The 21,393-nt window shown below is 40.8% G+C and overlaps 1 protein-coding gene across 4 annotated transcripts in view; it reads left to right on the plus strand.

Annotated features, from left to right (window-relative positions):
• hal (histidine ammonia-lyase) overlaps positions 1-21,393 on the plus strand; it is a 171,330-nt gene that overhangs the window by 123,449 nt on the left and 26,488 nt on the right. For all 4 annotated transcript variants that reach the window (XM_069909066.1, XM_069909064.1, XM_069909065.1 and 1 more), the window contains exons 15-16: positions 800-865; positions 4,346-4,511. In XM_069909066.1, coding sequence (XP_069765167.1) covers positions 800-865; positions 4,346-4,511 — 232 coding nt within the window. The remainder of the gene's footprint in view (positions 1-799; positions 866-4,345; positions 4,512-21,393) is intronic.

Consider the following 21,393-nt stretch of genomic DNA (forward strand, 5'->3'; position numbering starts at 1 on the left):
GTAGATGGGGGAAGTAACTGAGTAGGCAATGGGAACGTTATTGAACAGGTGATGGGGAATTTTATTGATCTGGCAATAGGGGATTTTATTGAACATGAGATGGGCGATGTTATTGAACAGGTGATGGGAATGTTACTGAACAGGTGATGAGTGTCTTTATTGAATAGGCAATGGGGGTGTTACTGTGCAGGCAAACGGCGACGTTACTGTGCAGGCATATTGGGACATTACTGGATGGGATAAGGACATATCCGAACAAGCCATGGGTATCTTACTGAACAGGTGATGCGGCAAGTTACTGAACAGGTGATGGGGATATTACTGAACAGGCAATAGGGATGTTACTGAACAGGTTATAGGGGCTTTAACGTACAGGCATAGAGGTTGTTATAGAATAGGTGATGGGGAAAAGTTTAAAGGGAACCTTCACACAGAGTGTGTTTTTGGAATGAGCTGCCTGCTGAATTCGTAAATGCAAGCTGAATTTTGACATTTCAGAAAAAAAATGAATGTTTATGGTTTGTAGGGATGGCCTGAGAGGAGGATAGTCTGTGCTGTAATGTTCTATGGTTCTGTGGTGTTTAGAGATCTTGGTGATGATGAACATGGAAGTGGGTTGGGGTGGTGGGGGGGGGGGGGTGTGGGGCAATCACTGAAACCTTTGGAACAATTTTTATTCAGATATTAGGAAAAGTAATCTTAAAACCTCTGGTGCAAGGTAATTCTGTTGAAAGGTTCCAGGCATTTTCAACGATGGCTTTACAGTCTCTGGTTGGAAACCTTGATTTATTTTGTGAAGATGGTGTTTGCAGAGAGAGGAGAAACTATTTCTGGTGGAAATTTCCATGGAGAATATCCTGCAAAAGTAAGTGTCTCTTTATTGAAGAGTTTCAAGGTGTCACTAAAAGCTGTTGATATTTGGATTACTCCGGTGAAGTAATTGGGAAGTGAAGCAATCCCAAAGGCAGGTCGGTCCTTTTTAAAACGTTAGGCCACAGAAACAAGGTTGGTGTGGCCCACACCCATGGAACCTGGTAGCAGTGTCGTGTTGATTTATTCCTGGTATGACAGAATGCTGGTGAGAAGCAATCAAGCAAATAACCCCATTCAACATGGAAACAGGACCTCTGGCCCAACCTGCTCATGCTGACCAAAATGTCCTACCCACCAGCCTGCATTTGGCCCATATCCATCTAAACCCATCCAATCAGTCCCTTTTCTTCTTAAACATTTCAATGGTACCTTCCTCGACCACCTCCTCCGTATTTAAATCTGAATCTTCTCTACCTCACTCCTCACTCACATCTATAGAAACATAAAAACTACAGCACAGAAAACAGACTATTTGGCCCTTCTAGTCTGTGCCAGCCATCATTCTGCTAGTCGCACTTACCTGCACCCATTCTATAACCCTCCAGACCTCTCCCATCCATGTATCTATCCAATTTATTCTTAAAATGTAAGAGTGAGTCTGCATTTATCATGTCAGCTGGCAGCTCGTTCCAACCTCCCACCACTCTGAGTGAAGAAGTTCCTCCTAAACCTTTCACCCTAAAGCCATGTCCTTTCATATTTATCTCCTCCAGTCTGTGGAATGAGCCTACTCGCTTTTATTCTGTCTATTTTGTAAAACTCTATCAAATCACCCCTCATTCTTCTGAACTTCAAGGGATAAAGTCCCAAACTCTTTAATCTTTCCCTGTAACTCAACTCCTGAAGACTCGCCAACATCCTAATAAATCTTCTCTGCACTCTTTCAATCTTCAGGATATCCTTCCTGTAGTTTGGTGCCCAGAACTGCACACAATATTTCAAATTTGGCCTAACTAATGTCTCATACAACCTCACCATAACATCCCAACTCTTGTACTCAATACTTTGATTTGTGAAGGCCAAGATGCCAAAAGCTTTCTTTACATCCCTGTCTACCTGTGCTGCCACTTTCAGGGAATTATTTATCTATATTCCTAGATCCCTTTGTTCCTCCACACACCTCAGTGCCCAACCATTTACTATACATGTCCTACCTTGGTTTGTCTCCAAAATGCAACTCCTCACACTTGTCTGCATTAAATTCCATCTGCCATTTTATGGTTCATTTTCCAGTTGACCCAGATCCCTCTTCAAACGTTGAAAGCTTTCCTTACTGTCCACCATGCCTCCAAACTTAGTGTCATCAGCAAACTTGCTAATCCAATTCACCACATTATCATCCAGATCATTGATATAGACAACAAACAACAATGGTCCCAGCACTGATCCCTGAGGCACACCACTAGTTACAGGCCTCCAGTCTGAGAAGCATCATCCACCACTACTTTCTGTCTTCTCCCATTCAGTCAATTATGATTCCAGTTTACAACCTCTCCATGGATACCTAGTGTCTGAACCTTCTGAACTAAGCTCCCATGTGGGGCCTTGTCAAAGGCTTTACTAAAGTCCATGCAGACACTTTCTTGGTAAACTCCTCAAAAAACATAAAATTCGTTAAACATGACCTACCACACACAAAGCCATGCTGCCTATCCTTAAACAGCCCTTGAATTTCCAATCTCTCAGAACACCCTCCAATAATTACCCACTACTGATGTCAGGCTCACTGGCAATTTCCTGGTTTACTTTTGGAGCCTTTTTTAAACAACATGAGCTCCCCTCCAATCCTCAGCTGTGGTTGACGACATTTTAAATGTTTCTTCCAGGGCCCCTGCAATTTCTACACTCATCTCCCTCAAGGTCCAAGAGAATAATATGTCAGACCTGGGGGATTTATCCACCTGTATTTGCTGTTAGGCAGCAAACAACTCCTCCTCTAATTTCTATATGTTCCATGAAAACTATTGCTTGCTTCCCTTCCTTCCTTATACACGATGCCAGTTTCCTGTGTAAATAACTGTTCAAGTTCTTCCCCATCTCATTAGTTCCTCTGATCTTCTTGGGGATCAATAAATGACCATAAATACATCTCCCCCTTACAACCATTCTCCTCAGTTTAATGCTGATTAAGTTCAAGTTCATTATCATCTGACTACATGTTCAACTTGACAAAACAGCGATTCTCTGGACCACAGTACACACACATTCACACACAATACACAGTGCATCATAATCACATCGATACATGAAGATATAAACTCAAATAAATATATAGAAATATTTTTCAGTTTCATGAATTCATCAATCTCTAAGTCTGTGGGAAGAAGCTATTTTCCAACCTGGCAGATGCACCTTTTAATCCTACCTGATGGTAGTGGGTCAAAGATATTGTGTGCTGGGTGGAAAGGGTCCACATTAATGATCTGAGCCCCATTTAAGCCACATTCCCAGCGAATGTTGTCAGTGGAGGAAAGGGAGACCACAGAGATCTTCTCAGCTGTTTTGATGATCCTCTGTATTGACTTCCAGTCCAGTGCTACCTTACCACAAAATGATGCAACCAGACAGGTTGGAGTCTTGGAACCCATCTCATTCTGGCACCAGGCATGCAGGCAGATTTCCCAGCATAATCACCATGGATTACTGGAAGGTGTTGGAGCTGGGGTTGGAGTAGGTGTCAAACTCCAGGCCACCCGTCTGGAGGATAGAAGTTTACAAATGGTGTTCAGGATCATGGGCAATCCTGACTGAAAATATGAGGGGAAGCTGACTAGTCAAAGAAAAATAAATTATGACCGGAGCAATCATGGACACCTCTTGGTGGTACCTCAAGCCTTGTCTATAGTTGTAATGAGAGTTCTTGGCCCATTGTTGGCCTTCATTAATCAAAGTATTTTGTATAGGAGTTGGAATGCTGTGGTGAAGTTGCATAAGACATTGGTGAGGCCAAATTTGGAGGATAGTGTGCAGATTTGATCATCTAACTACAGGAAGGATATCAATAAAATTGAGAGAGTGTAGAGAAGATTTACTAGGATGTTGCTGGGAATCCCTTAGTTCCAGGGAAAGGTTAAATAGGTTAGGGGAAAAGGGGAACATCTCCACACTGATGAAGAGATGAATGTGGGCTCCATTTTCACATTTAAGAAAAATTTGGATAGGTACACAGATGGGAGGGGTATGGAGGGCTTGGGTCCAGGTGTGGATTGATAGAACTAGGCAGAAACAAAATAATAATTCTGAACAGACTGGATGGGCCTTTTTCTGTGCTGTGGTATTCTATGATCCCATTGTCCTTTAACTGCTACAGATGTTTATAAAGTGAAAGTTAAGGTGGATGAAATTGCTTATCAAAAAGATAAGGACCCATTTTTTTTAACAGCAAGAAAATTATTTAAAGGCAGTGTCTGGTGAAGATATCATATGGGCATCAGCAGCACAGTGATAACTGGGATGGGTTGTGTCTACACAGGCATTGGACTACCTGGCGATCGCTGTGCATGAGCTGGCTGCGATCAGCGAGAGGCGCATTGAGAGGCTATGTAACCCATCCCTGAGTGAGCTGCCTGCCTTCCTGGTTAACGACGGGGGACTGAATTCCGGCTTCATGATCGCTCATTGCTCAGCGGCTGCCTTGGGTGAGTCCTGCTCTGAAAGCTCCTGGGAGGTTGCCAGCTGCCTGCTGCTGCATCCATATAACCATATACAGCACAGAACAGGCCATTTTGGCCCTACTAGTCCATGCCGGAACAAATCCCCACCCACCTCGTCCCACTGACCAGCACCTGGTCCATACCCCTCCAATCCTCTCCCCTCCATGTAATTATCCAGTCTTTCCTTAAATGTAAATAACATCCCTGCTTCAACCACCTCCTCCGGAAGCTTATTCCACATCCCAACCACCCTTTGCATGAAGACATTTCTCCTCATGTTCCCCTTATAATTTTCCCCCTGCAATCTCAAACCATGGCCTCTGGTTTCAATATCCCCCACTCTTAATTGAAAAAGCCTATCCACGTTGACTCTCTCTGTCCCTTTTAAAATCTTGAACACCTCCATCAAATCCCCCCTCAATCTTCTACGCTCCAAAGAAAAAAGCCCCAGGCTGCTCAACCTTTCTCTGTAACTCAAACCCTGACATCGTGTCAACATTCTCGTGAACCTTCTCTGCACTCTCTCTATTTTGTTTATATCCTTCCTATAATTTGATGACCAAAACTGCACACAGTATTCCAAATTTGGCCTCACCAATGCTTTGCACAATTTCATCATAACATCCCAAATCTTGAATTCAATACTCCACCAACATTCCAAATGCCTTTTTCACCACTCTATCTACCTGAGTATCAACTTTGAGGGTACTATTTACCCTAACTCCTAAATCCCTTTGTTGCTCTTCACTCCTCAATTGCCTACCATTCAATGTATATGACCTATTTAGATTTGCATTTCCAAAATACAACACTTCACACTTATCCGTATTAAATTCCATCAGCCATTTCTCAGCCCACTCCTCTAGCTTTCCTATGTCTCTTTTTAAGGTACAGTAATCTTCCTCACTGTCCACAATACCACCAATCTTTGTATCATCTGCAGACTTACTTATCCAATTCACCACCCCTTACGTTAATATATATGTAACAAACGATAGTGGACCCAGGACTGATCCTTGAGGAACTCCACTAGTCACCGGCCTCCAATTTGACAAACAATTTTCTACCACTACTCTCTGACACCTCCCATCCAACCATTGCTGAATCCATTTCACTACCTCCTTATTTATACCTAATGCCTCCACCTTTTTTCCTAACCTCCTGTGGAGAACTTTGTCAAAATCTTTTCTAAAGTCTAAATAGACAACATCCACAGCCTTCATCAATCTTTTGTTACCCCCTTGAAAAACTCTATAAGGTTTGTTAAGCATGATCTACCCCTGTTCTTCCAAATATTTGTAAATGCCATCCCTCAGAACACTTTCCATCAACTTACTCACCACAGACGTCAGACTCACAGGTCTATAATTTCCAGGCTTACATTTGGACCCTTTCTTAAACAGCAGAACAACATGAGCCACCCTCCAAACCTCTAGCACAACCCCCGTGACCAGTGACATCCTAAATATCTCACACTCGCTGAGTGTCTTGGGAATACATTGTCTGGACCTGGAGATTTGACCACCGTTATCTTTGTTAGCACTGCCATCACTACCTCCTTGGTTATCCTTAAATGATTCATGACCTCCCCACTATTTTTCTTTACTTCAACTGGTACAATATTTTTTTCCCTGAGGAAAAAGAAATCATTTAAAATTTCCCCCATCTCCTCTGACTTCTCACATAGCCTATCTACAAGGGGTCCAATTCTATCCCTCAATAATCTTTTAGTTTTAATGTACCTATAGACACCCTTTGGAGTTATTCTTACTCTGCCTGACAAAGCCTCTTCGTGCCTCTTTTTGGCCTTTCTAATTTCTTTCTTAAGATTTTTTCTACACTCCTTGTAGTTCTCTTTCAATTTCTCAGCACCCTGCTGTTTATACCTCTTGTATACCTCCCTCTTTCTCCTAACCAAATTTCTAATATTGCTCGAAAACCAAGGCTCCCTATGACTTCCCAGCCTTTCCTTTGATCCTCACTGGGACATATCTGCTCTGTACTCTCAAAATTTCTTCTTTGAATATTCTCCATTTTTCATTTACATCCTTTCCTGAAAAAATCATGTCCCACTCAATAATCCCCAAAGTCATTCTCATTCCTTCGAAATTTTCTTTTCTCCAATCCATAACCTCAACTTTAGGCTCTTCTTTGTTCTTCCCTAAAACTAATAGAGTTGTGATCACTAGACCCAACTTGTTCTCCAACATTAACCTCAGACACCTGACCTATCTCGTTCCCCAACAGCAGATCTAGTATTACACCATCCCGAGTCGGTTCCTCTACGTATTGATTAAGAAAACTATCTTGTACACATTTGACAAACTCTAGCCCATCCAGCCCTCTTACTGTATGGGTATCCCAATCAATGTGAGGGAAGTTAAAATCTCCATTGATCTCTACCTTATGTTTATTACACATATATGCTATCTCCTTACAAATTTGTTCTTCGAATTTTCTTGGCCCATTGGTGGTCTATAATACCTATTACCCTCATGCCTCCTCCACCCCTGAATTCCACCAAACAGCCTCACTGGACAATCCCTCCAAACCATCCTGCCACCTCACGGCAGTAACTTCCTCTTTAACAAGCAGAGCAACTCCTCCCCCTTTTTTTACCCCCTGTCCTATCACATCTAAAACATTTGTATTCTGGAATATTTAGTTGCCAGTCCTGTTCCTCCTGTAACCAGGTCTCACTAATTGCCACAACATCATGATTCCAAGTGCCAATCCATGCTCTAAGCTCATCTACCTTGTTGATTATGCTTCTTGCATTAAAGTACATGCATTTCAGAGAATGACCCTAACATATATTCCCTTTTCTATCTTTTACCTTAACCTCCATCCTTCCTTTGTTATCTTTGTTAACTAGGTAGCCATGCACGCAAACTCTGCTTACCACCCCCCTGCCAAACTAGTTTAAACCCTCCTCCACAGCTCTAGCAAATCTGCTTGCCAGGATATTGATCTCCCTCCAGTTCAAGTGAAGTCCGTCCCTTTTGTACAGATCCGACTATCTCCAGAAGAGATCCCAATGATCCAAAAATCTTATCCCCTGCCCCCTGCACCACCTCTTTAGCCATGCATTCATACTCCACATCCTCCTATTACTACCCTCTCTAGCGCGTGGCACCGGCAGCAATCCAGAGGTTACTATCTTAGAGGTCCTGTTTTTTAACCCTGCCTAATTCTATGTATTCCTGTTTCAGGACCTCATCCCCACTTCTAACTAAGTCATTGGTCCCCACATGGACCACGACTTCTGGCTGCTCACCTTCCCCTTGCAGAATTCTGTGAACTCAATCAGAGACATCCAGACCCTAGCACCAGGGAGGCAACAGACCAACCTGAATCCCCAATCTCGTCCAACAAACCTCCTATCCGTCCCTCTGACAAGTGAGTCCCCAACCACAATTACCCTGTTCTTACCCCTCTTTCCCTTCTGAGCCTCAGGAGCTCAGATAGGCTGTTCCCCCTCAGCAGTATTCAATGCCGAATACATGTAGCTGAGGGGCACTTCCACTGGGGTACTCTGCACTGGCACTCTCTCTCCTTTCCACACAGTCACCCAATTCCCTGACTCATGCCTTCTAGGGGTGACTGTCTCCCTGTAACTCCTCTCTATCACTGCTTCTGCTTCCCTTATGATCCTCAGTTCATCCAATTGCAACTCATCAGTGGGATGTGGAAAGGCACAATGCTGTGCAATCACTTAGCCATCAGCAGGCCGGAAGAGGGAAAGACCAAGTTCAGATCTGACTGATATGAGCTAATGTGTACCTAATCAGTGGGAGTGTTAATGAACATAGACACTGTACGTCCATACTTCTGAAGGAGGCAGAGCAAGTGGAGAGGGTGGTGAAGTTAGGAGGCCCGACCTCATCAGCCAAGGTGTAGAATGTTTAATTATCACTGGGGAGGCGACAGCTGATAATTGTGCAGTGCAATAAACTAATAGGTCACCCAGAATCCAAAGGAAGTAAATGAATGATGGAGTCCCTCATCATTACCCACTGATGGTTGATGATGTTTCTCATCATTACCCAGACTGATGGTTGATGGATTGCATGATCATTACCCACACAGATTGTTGATGGTTTCCCTCATCATAACCCACACAGATGGTTGATGGTGTTCAAAATCATTACCCACACTGATTGTTGATGGTGTCCATCATCATTACCCACAGATGTTTGATGGAGTCCATCATCATTTCCCACAGACGGTTGATGGAGTCCATCATCATTTCCCACAGATGGTTGATGGAGTCCCTCATCATTACTCAAATAGATGGTTGATGGTGTCCCTCATCATTGCCCACACAGATGTTTGATGAAGTCCATCAATATTTCCCACAGATGGTTGATGGTGTCCCTCATCATTACTCAAATAGATGGTTGATGGTGTCCCTCATCATTGCCCACACTGATGATTGATGGAGACCATCATCATTACCCACACTTTTAGTTGATTGTGTCCATTATCATTACCCACACTGATGTTTGAAGGAGTCAATCATCATTAACCACAGATGATGGATGGAGTCCCTCATTATTATCCACAGATGGTTGATGGAATCACTCATCATTACCCACAGATTGTTCATGGTGACCCTCATCATTACCCACTGATGCTTAATGGGGTACATCATCATTACCCACATTGATGGTTAAAGGAGTCAATCTTCATTAACCACAGATTGTGGATGGAGTCCCTCATCATTATCCACAGATGGTTGATGGAATCCCTCATCACTACCAACTGATGCTTAATGGAGTCTATCATCATTACTCACACTGATGGTTGATAAGGTGCTTCATCATTACCCACACAGATGGTTGATGGTGTCCCTGATCATTACCCACACTGATGGTTGATGGAGTCCATCATCACTACCCACTGATGGATAATGGAGTCCATCATCATTATCCACACTGATGGTTGATGGAGTCCATCATCATTACCCACTGATGGTTGATGGAGTCCATCATCATTACCCACAAATGGATGATGGAGTCTATCATCATTACCCACAGATGGTTGATGGCATGCATCCTCATTACCCACACTGATGGTTGATGGAGTCCATCATCATTACCCACTGATGGTTGATGGAGTCCATCATCATTACCCACTGATGGTTGATAGAGTCCATCATCATTATCCACTGATGGTTGATGGAGACCATCATCATTACCCACAGATGGTTGATGGCATGCATCCTCATTACCCACACTGATGGTTGATAAGGTGCTTCATCATTACCCACATTCATGGTTGATGGTGTCCTTCATTATTAAAACACGGATGGTTAATGGTGCCCCTCGTGTTCACCCAGACTAGATTGTGGTGTCCCACAATATTACCCACACTGGTTGATGGTATCCCTCATCATTACCCACTGATGGTTGATGATGTCCATCATCTCTACACATACTGATGGTTGTTGGAGTCAATCATCATTTCCCACTGATGATTGATGGAGTCCATCATCATTACCCATAGATAGTTGATGGATTACCTCATCAATACCCACAAATGGTTCATGGAGTCCCTCGTCATTAGCAATAGATGATTGATGGAGTCCATCATCATTACCCACAGATGGTTGATGGTGTCCCTCCTCATTACCAACTGATGGTTGATGTAGTCCCTCATCATTAGCCACAGATGGTTGATGGAGTCCCTCATCATTAGCCACAGATGGTTGATGGTGTCCCATCATTACCCACATTGATGGTTGATGTTGTCCTTCATTATTAAGCACACAGATGGTTGATGGTGCCCCTTATCTTCAACCAGACTGGATTGTGTTGCCCCTCAATATTACCCACTGAGGGTTGATTGTGTCCCTCCTCATTACCAACAGATGGTTGATGTAGTCCCTCATCATTAGCCACAGATGGTTGATGGCGTCCCTCATCATTAGCCACAGATGGTTGATGGAGTCCATCATCATGACACACAGATGGTTGAATGAGTCCATCATCATAACCCACACAGATGGTTGATGGTGTCCATCACCATTACCCACACTGATGGTTGATTGTGTCCATCATCTTTACCAATTGATTGTGGTTGGAGTCCCTCATCATTACAAAGAGATGGTTGATGTGGTCCATCAACTCTACACATACAGTGGTAAGTGGAGTTGATGGAGTCCATCATCATTTCCCACTGAGGGTTGATTGTGTCCATCATCATTATCCACAGATGGATGATGGAGTCCCTCATCATTAGCCACAGATGGATGATGGAGTCCATCATCATTATCCACACAGATTGTTGCTGGTGTCCTTCATCATTACCCACATTGATGGTTGATTGTGTCCTTCATTATTAAGCACACTGATGGTTGATGGTGCCCCTCATCTTCACCCAGACTGGATTATGGTGTCCCCCAATATTACCCACACTGGTTGATGGTATCCCTCATCATTACCCACTGATGGTTGATGATGTCCATCATCATTACCTACACAGATGGTTGATGGTGTCCTTCATCATTGCCCACAGATTGAGGATGGAGTCGCTCATCATTACCCAGAGATGGTGGATGGAGTCCCTCATTATTATCCACAGATGGTGATGGTGTCCCTCATCATTACCTACTGATGGTTGATGGAATCCATCAATATTACCCACAGATTGATGATCGTGACCCTCATCATTACCCCCTGTTGCTTGTTGGAGTCCATTATCATTACCCACACTGATGGTTGATTGTGTCCCTCAGCATTACCCACACTGATGGCTGATGGTGTCCAACATCATTACCCACACTAATGGTTGATTGTGTCCATCATCATTACCCAAACTGTTGGTTGAAGTTGTCTCTCATCTTTACGAACTGGTGGTTGATGGTGACCCTCATCATTATCCACTGATGCTTGATGGAGTCCATCATCACTACCCACACTGATGGTTGATGGAGTCCATAATCATTACCCACTGATGATTGATGGAGTCCATCATCATTACCCACACTGATGGTTGATGGAGTCCATCATTGTTTCCCACACAGATGATTGCTGGAATCCATCATCATTACCTACTGATGGCAGATGGAGTCCATCATCATTATCCAGAGATGTTTGATGGAGTCCCTCATCATTTCCCACACTGATGTTTGATGGTTTCCCTCATTATTACCCACACTGATGGTTGATGGAGTCCATCATCATTACCCACTGATGATTTATGGAGTCCATCATCATTACCCACTGATGATTGATGGAGTCCATCATCATTACCCACACTGATGGTTGATGTTCATCATTGTTTCCCACACAGATGATTGCTGGAATCCATCATCATTACCTACTGATGGCAGATGGAGTCCATCATCATTATCCAGAGATGTTTGATGGAGTCCCTCATCATTACCTACACTGATGGTTGATGGAGTTCATCATTGTTTCCCACACAGATGATTGCTGGAATCTATCATCATTACCTACTGATGGCAGATGGAGTCCATCATCATTATCCAGAGATGTTTGATGGAGTCCCTCATCATTACCCACACTGATGGTTGAAGTTGTCCCTCATCATTACCCACACTGATGGTTGAATTGCTCCCTCATCATTATCCACAGATGGTTGATGTACTCCCTCATCATTATCCACAGATGGTTGCTGGAGTTCTCATCATTAGCCACAGATGGTTGATGGAATCCCTCATCATTACCCACAAATGGTTAATGGTGATTCTCATCATTACCCACTCTGATAGTTGATGGAGTCTATCATCATTACCCACTGTTGGTTGATGGAGTCCATCATCATTACACTCTGATTGTTGATGGAATCCATCATCATTGCCCATAGTTGGTTGTTGGAGTCCATTATCATTACCCACTGATAATTGATGGAGTCCATCATCATTACCCTTTGATGCTTGATGGAATCCATCATCATTACCCTTTGATGGTTGATGGAGTCCATCGTCATTACCCACAATGATGGTTGATGGAGTCCATCATCATTACCCACACATATTGATGAGGTACTCCATTATCATTACCCACAATGATTGTTGATGAAGTACACATCATTACCCAGAGATGGTTGATGGAGTTCCTCAACATTACCCAAACTGATGGTTTTTTTTTAAATTTTTTTATTTTTCACACCATAAATCACATTAGCCATGATACACACTTTTTTCTTTTTCACACATATACAGTAACATTTTCTCCCCCCCCTCCCTCCTCCCAAGCCACCCCCCCTCCCATCCATTTTAGGTATACAACCTAGGTTACATTAAACCAGTCAGATAATGTTGTCATTCAACAAAAATACACCAGAAATTCTACTGAGTCCATTCTTTTCTTTCCTTCTCCTTCCATCAACTTAGGTAATGATTGTCCCCGGTAGGTTTTCGCTATTGTATTTAATGTAAGGCTCCCATATTTGTTCGAATATTTCAATATTATTTCTTAAACTATATGTAATTTTTTCTAATGGAATACATTTATTCATTTCTATATACCATTGTTGTATTTTCAGATTATCTTCAAATTTCCAGGTTGACATAATACATTTTTTTGCTACGGCTAGAGCTATCTTAACAAATCTTTTTTGTGCATCCTCCAAATCAATTCCAAATTCTTTGTTTTTTATGTTACTTAGGAGAAAGATCTCTGGATTCTTTGGTATATTGTTTTCTGTTATTTTATTTAATATCTGATTGAGATCTTCCCAAAATTTTTCTACTTTCTCACATGTCCAGATTGCATGAATTGTTGTTCCCATTTCTTTTTTACATCAAAAACATTTATCAGATACTGTTGGGTCCCATTTATTTAACTTTTGAGGTGTAATGTATAGTCTGTGTAACCAGTTATATTGTATCATACGTAGCCTCGTATTTATTGTATTTCTCATCGTTCCAGAACATAATTTCTCCCATGTTTCCTTTTTTATCTTTATATTTAAATCTTGTTCCCATTTTTGTTTAGTTTTACCATTTGTTTCCTCATTCTCCTTTTCTTGCAGTTTAATATACATATTTGTTATAAATCTTTTGATTAACATTGTATCTGTAATCACATATTCAAGGTTACTTCCCTCTGGCAAACTCAAACTGCTTCCTAATTTATCCTTCAAGTAGGATCTCAATTGGTAATATGCCAGCGCTGTATCTCCAGTTATATTGTACTTATCTCTCATTTGTTCAAAGGATAAGAATCTACTTCTGAAAAACAATTTTCTATTCTTTTAATCCCTTTTTTTTCCCATTCTCTAAAGGAAAGGTTATCTATTGTAAAAGGGAGTAACTTATTTTGCGTCAATATTAGTTTTGGTAATTGATAATTTGTTTTATTTCTTTCTACATGAATCTTATTCCAAATATTGAGGAGATGATGTAATACTGGAGAAGTTCTATGTTGTACCAATTTTTCATCCCATTTATATAATATGTGTTCAGGTATCTTTTCCCCTATTTTATCTAATTCTAATCTCGTCCAGTCTGGTTTTTCCCTTGTTTGATAAAAATCTGATAGGTATCTTAATTGTGCGGCTCTATAATAATTTTTAAAGTTTGGCAATTGTAAGCCTCCTTGTTTATACCATTTTGTTAATTTATCTAGTGCTATCCTCGGTTTCCCCCCTCTCCATAAAAATTTCCTTATTATTTTCTTTAACTCTTTGAAGAATTTTTCTGTCAGTTGTATTGGCAATGCCTGAAATAAGTATAATATCCTTGGAAAAATGTTCATTTTAATACAGTTTATCCTTCCTATTAGTGTTAGTGGTAAATCTTTCCAATGCTCTAAATCGTCCTGTAATTTTTTCATTAGTGGATAATAATTGAGTTTATATAATTGGCCGAGATTTTTTTTATTTGTACACCTAGGTATCTTATTGCCTGCATTTGACATCTAAATGGAGATTCCTTCTTAAATTTTGAGAAATCCGCATTATTCATAGGCATTGCTTCACTTTTATTTATGTTTATCTTGTAACCCGACACTTCTCCATATTCCTTCAATTTCTTATATAATTCTTTTATTGATAGTTCTGGTTCTGTTAAGTACACTATAACATCATCCGCAAATAGACTGATTTTATATTCCTTGTCTTTTATTTTTATTCCTTTTATATTATTATCTATTCTTATCAATTCTGCTAGTGGTTCTATAGCTAACGCAAACAATAAAGGTGATAGTGGGCATCCCTGCCGCGTTGACCTGCTTAAGTTAAATTACTTTGATACATGTCCATTTACTGTCACTTTCGCTAACGGTCCCTTATATAATGCTTTAATCCAATTAATATACTTCTCCGGTAAACTGAATTTTTGCAATACTTTGAACAAATAATTCCATTCTACTGTCAAAGGCCTTCTCTGCGTCTAAAGCAACTGCTACTGCAGGTGCTTTATTTCCTTCTACTGCATGAATTAAGTTAATAAATTTACAAATATTGTCTGTTGTGCGTCTTTTTTTGATAAATCCAGTTTGGTCTAAATTTACCATTTTCGGTACCTGCTCTGCTAATCTGTTTGCTAATAGTTTAGCTATTATCTTATAATCTGTGTTTAGTAAAGATATTGGTCTATATGACGCTGGTGAGAGTGGATCTTTCCCTTGTTTTAGTATTACTGTAATTATTGCTGTTTTACAAGAATCTGGTAAGCTTTGTGTTTCATCAATCTGGTTGATTACATCCAGGAGGGGCGGAATTAATAAGTCTTTAAATGTTTTGTAGAATTCTATTGGAAATAGAAAGTTTTCCTTAATTTCTTTTGGATTATATGTAATTTGTTTGTCTTTTTTCCTTGATGCCAATACCATTTTCTTAGCTTGTTCTGTCTTAAGCTGCCATGCTAGGATTTTGTGCGTTTTTTCACCCAGTTCATAATATTTCTGATTTGTCTTCATTATATTCTTCTCTACCTTATATGTTTGTAATGTTTCATATTTTATTTTTTTATCCGCCAATTCTCTTCTTTTAGTTGTATCTTCCTTCATTGTTAATTTTTTTTTATATTTACTATTTCCCTTTCCAACTGCTCTGTTTCCTGATTATAGTCCTTCTTCATCTTGGTTACATAACTTATTATTTGCCCTCTAATGAATGCTTTCATTGCATCCCATAGTATAAACTTATCTTCCACTGATTCCATATTTATTTCAAAATACATTTTTAATTGTTTTTCAATAAATTCTCTAAAATCCTGCCTTTTAAGTAGCATGGGGTTTAATCTCCATCTATACATTCTTGGAGGGATGTCCTCTAGCTTTACTGTCAATATTAAGGGTGAATGGTCCGATAGTATTCTAGCTTTATATTCTGTTTTTCCTACTCTATCTTGCATACTAGCTGATAACAAAAATAGGTCTATTCTTGAGTATGTTTTATGTCTAGCCGAGTAATATGAATATTCCTTTTCTTTTGGGTTTTGTTTCCTCCATATATCCAAAAGTTGCATTTCTTGCATTGATTTAATTTTAAATTTGGTTACTTTGTTCTTTCTGTTAATTTTTTTCCCAGTTTTATCCATATTTGAATCCAAATTCAGGTTGAAATCCCCTCCTATTAGTATGTTCCCTTGCGTATTAGCTACCTTCAAAAAGATATCTTGCATAAACTTTTGATCTTCTTCGTTAGGTGAATATACATTGAGTAGATTCCAAAACTCCGAATATATCTGACATTTTATCATTACATATCTCCCTGCTGGATCTATTATTTCCTCTTCTATTTTAAATGGCACATTTTTACTAATTAATATAGCCACTCCTCTTGCTTTTGAATTATACGATGCTGCTGTTACATGTCCTACCCAATCTCTCTTTAATTTCTTGTGCTCCAATTCAGTTAAGTGTGTTTCTTGGACAAATGCTATATCAATTTTTTCTTTTTTCAGTAAATTTAGCAGTTTATTCCTTTTAATTTGGTTATGTATTCCATTAATATTTAAAGTCATATAGTTCAACGTAGCCATTTTATACTTTGTTTATCTTCCCTTTCCGTTTTTCCATCATTACCTTTCCTCCTTTTCCATTTCTGTTTTTTATTTTAAACCCTTTATAAGACAACATTCCTAAAACATCAAACATTTTCCTTATTCTCCTATTTATAACTTCTTTAGCCCCAATCTCCCCTTCCCCTCCTGAGTTGTCCTTTATCCCTTGTCGGACAACCACATCTCCCCTCTCCATTTGGGTTTGCGAATTCATTCGCAAGCGTCAACTGATTTTGCAGTGACCGCAACTCCCCCCCCCCCAGAAAAGATTTCACTTTTCATATGTAACAAAGGTTACTCTTTTAATTCCCTCCTTATTCTCTCTATTCCATTACCTTCCCTTATTAATTCTTGTCAATACTATCTATATTTTCCTCTAAATACAGATACATTCACGTATGCACATTATACCTATACATTCTTATACCTCTTTACCCACATACATATCAATCGTGATCATTTTTACTCTCATTACACGTCTTCATCCCTCAGTCTATTTTGTAATTGTTCTGCAAATTTTCGTGCTTCTTCTGGATCCGAGAATAGTCTGTTTTGTTGTCCTGGAATAAATATTTTCAATACCGCTGGATGCTTTAGTATAAATTTATACCCTTTCTATCATAAAATCGCCTTTGCTGTATTGAACTCTTTTCTCTTCTTCAGGAGTTCAAAACTTATATCTGGATAAATGAAGATTTTTTGCCCTTTATACTCCAGTGGCTTGTTGCCCTCTCTTACTTTTTCCATTGTCTTCCAGTACCTTTTCTCTTGTAGTATATCTTAGGTATTTTACTAAAATAGATCTTGGTTTTTGTTGTGGTTGTGGTTTAAAGGCCAATGCTCTATGTGCCCTTTCTATTTCCATTTCTTGCTGTAGTTCTGGACATCCTAGGATCCTAGGGATCCAATCTTTTATAAACTCTCTCATATTCTTGCCTTCTTCATCTTCCTTAAGGCCCACTATCTTTATGTTATTTCTTCTGTTATAATTTTCCATTATATCTATTTTCTGAGCTAACAGTTCTTGTGTCTCTATAACTTTTTTATTAGATTCCTCTAATTTCTTTTTTAAGTCCTCTACCTCAATTTCTGCTGCTATTGCCCACTCTTCCATCTTGTCCATTTTCTTTCCCATTTCTATTAAGGTCATATCTATTTTATTCATTTTCTCTTCTGTGTTGTTTATTCTTCTTCTTAAATCATTAAATTCCTGTGTTTGCCATTCTTTAAATGACTCCATGTATTCTTTAATAAGAGAAAGTAAATCCTTTATCTTGCCTTTCCCTTCTTCTTCTATTTCACTGTACTCTTCCTCTTCCTCTTCTTCTTCCTCTGGGTTGGCCATCTGTTGTTTCTTTGTTGCCCTTTTCTTCTCTTCTTTCTTGTTTCCATTGTCTTCTGTGTTCTCTTCTTGCTGCAGGTGTTCTGCAGCTGTCGTTGCCGGCTGTGGAGATCGAATCCCCAGCTGGTCACCCCTCCTGTCGGTGTGTTTTTTTCATGCGCGGTTGCGCACTTTTACTCGGCTCAGCGAGCCATTTTTGTAGTCCAATTTCTACCGACCTGAGGGAGCGGGTTTCTCTCTCCACCGCGGGCCTCTTCGAACAGGTAAGGCCTTCTCCTTCTTCCTCCGTTGTCTTCTCTTCCTCTCTTCTTACCGTTGATTTCAATTTTTCTTTTTTTGTCGCCATCTTCTTTCCACCTTTATACTCACTTTTCTTTAACTTTTATTTCTGTGCCTTTGTGTTTTCCTTTGTTTTTTCCGACTTTTCTGGAGGGGGCTGGAGTTCACCGTCCGGCCACTACTCCATCACGTGACTCCTCCCCAAACTGATGGTCGATGGTGTTCCTCATCCTTACCCACAGGTGGTTGATGGAGTCCATCATCATTACCCACAGGTGGTTGATGGAGTCCATCATCATTACCCACAATGATGGTTGATGGAGTCCATCATCATTCTTTGGCTTGGCTTCGCGGACGAAGATTTATGGAGGGGGTAAAAAGTCCACGTCAGCTGCAGGCTCGTTTGTGGCTGACAAGTCCGATGCGGGACAGGCAGACACGATTGCAGCGGTTGCAGGGGAAAATTGGTTGGTTGGGGTTGGGTGTTGGGTTTTTCCTCCTTTGCCTTTTGTCAGTGAGGTAGGCTCTGGATAATGCTGATGGACTCCATCTGCCATCAGTAGGTAATGATGATGGAGTCCATCATCATTACCCACACTGATGGTTGATGGAGTTCATCATTGTTTCCCACACAGATGATTGCTGGAATCCATCATCATTACCTACTGATGGCAGATGGAGTCCATCAGCATTATCCAGAGATGTTTGATGGAGTCCCTCATCATTACCCACACTGATGGTTGATGGAGTTCATCATTGTTTCCCAAACAGATGATTGCTGTAATCCATCATCATTATCTACTGATGGCAGATGGAGTCTATCATCATTATCCAGAGATGTTTGATGGAGTCCCTCATCATTTCCCACACTGATGTTTGATGTTTTCCCTCATCATTACCCACACTGATGGTTGAAGTTGTCCCTCATCATTACCCACACTGATGGTTGAATTGGTCCCTCATCATTATCCACAGATGGTTGATATACTCCGTCATCATTAGCCACAGATAGTTGCTGGAGTCCTCATCATTAGCCACAGATGGTTGATGGAATCCCTCATCATTACCCACAAATGGTTGATGGTGATTCTCAACATTACCCTCACTGATAGTTGATGGGGTCCATCCTCCTTACCCACTGATGGTTGTTGGTGTCCATCATCATTACCCACAGATTGTTGATGGAGTCCATCATCATTACCCACTGTTGGTTGATGGAGTCCATCATCATTACGCTCTGATTGTTGATGGAATCCATCATCATTGCCCATAGATGGTTGATGGAGTCCATTATCATTACCCACTGAGAATTGTTGGAGTCCATCATCATTACCCTCTGATGCTTGATGGAATCCATCATCATTACCCTTTGATGGTTGATGGAGTCCATCGTCATTACCCACAATGATGGTTGATGGAGTCCATCATCATTACCCACACATATTGATGAGGTACTCCATTATAATTACCCGCAATGATTGTTGATGGAATACACATCATTACCCAGTGATGGTTGATGGAGTCCATCATCATTACCAACCCTGATGGTTGATTGAGTCCATCATTATTACCCAGGGATGGTTGATAGAGTTCCTCAACATTACCCACACTGATGGTTGATGGTGTTCCTCATCCTTACCCACAGGTGGTTGATGGAGTCCATCATCATTACCCACACTGATGGTTGATGGAGTCCATCATCATTACCCACTCATGGTTGATGCACTCCATCATCATTACCCATTGATGATTGATGGAGTCCATCATCATTACCCACACTGATGGTTGATGGAGTTCATCATTGTTTCCCACACAGATGGTTGCTGGAATCCATCATCATTTCCTACTGATGGCAGATGGAGTCCATCATCATTTCCCACACTGATGGCTGATGGAGTCCATCATCATTACCCACAGATTGTTGTTGGTATCCATTATCATTACCCACACTGCTGGTTGGTGTTGTCCCTCATCATTACAGACACAGATGGTTGTTGTTGTCCCTCATATTTACCAACACAGATGGTTGATGGAGTCCATCATCATTGCCCACTGATGGTTGATGGAGTCCATCATCATTACACACAGATAGTTGATGGTGTCCATCATCATTACCCATTGGATGGTTGATAGAGTCCATCATCATTACCCACACTGATGATTCATGGACTCCATCACCATTACTCACTGATGGTTAATGGAGTCCATCATCATTACCCACACTGATGGTTGATGGTTTCCATCATCATTACCCACACAGATGGTTCATTGTGTCCCTCATCATTACCCACAGATGATTGATGGTGCCCCTCATCATTACCCACAAATGGTTGATGGAGACCATCATCATTATCTACAGATGGTTGATGGAGTCCATCTTCATTACCCACTGATGGTTGATGGAGTCCATCATCATTACCCACCGATGGTTGATGGTGTCGATCATCATTATCAACAGGTGGTTGATGGTGCCCTTCATCATTACCCACAGATGGTTGATTGTGTCCATGATCATTACCCACTGATGGTTAATGGAGTCCATCATCATTACCCACTGATTATTGATGGATTCGATCATCATTACCCACACTGATGGTTGATGGAGTCCTTCATCATTACCCACTGATGGTTGATGGAGTCCATCATCATTACCCACAGATGGTTGATGGAGTCCATCATCATTCCCCACACTGATGTTGATTGAGTCCATCATCATTACTCACTGATGGTTAATGTTGTCCATCGTCATTACCCACAGATGGTTGATGGTGTCCATCATCATTACCTACCCTGATGGCTGATAAGACATATGAGCAGAAATAGTCTATGCAGCCCATTGAGGCTGCCCCACCATTTAAGCAAGAACTGATCCATTTTCGCACTCAACCCCATATCGTTCCCTCTCCCCATCACCTTTGTTGTCTTGGCTAATCAAGAACCTATCAACCTCTCCCTTAAATACATGCAATGACTTGGCCTGCACAACAGCCTGTGGCATCCAATTCCACAGATTTACCACCCTCTGGCTAAAGAAATTCCATAGCTCTGATTTAAGTGGATGCACTTCAGTCCTGATGTTGTGCCCCCTTGATCTAGGTTCTCCCACCATGGAAAATAACCTTTCTAAATGTACTCTGTCCATGCCTTTTAATGTTCAAAATGTTATCAAGCAAGCTTTTCCCTGAAGGAAACCATGCTGGTTTAGGCCTACCTTGTCAAGTGCCTCCAAGTACTTTGTAAGTTCATCCTTGACAATCGACTCCAAC

This window comes from Narcine bancroftii, chromosome 13 (assembly GCF_036971445.1).
Source record: "Narcine bancroftii isolate sNarBan1 chromosome 13, sNarBan1.hap1, whole genome shotgun sequence".
Classification (NCBI taxonomy): domain Eukaryota; kingdom Metazoa; phylum Chordata; class Chondrichthyes; order Torpediniformes; family Narcinidae; genus Narcine; species Narcine bancroftii.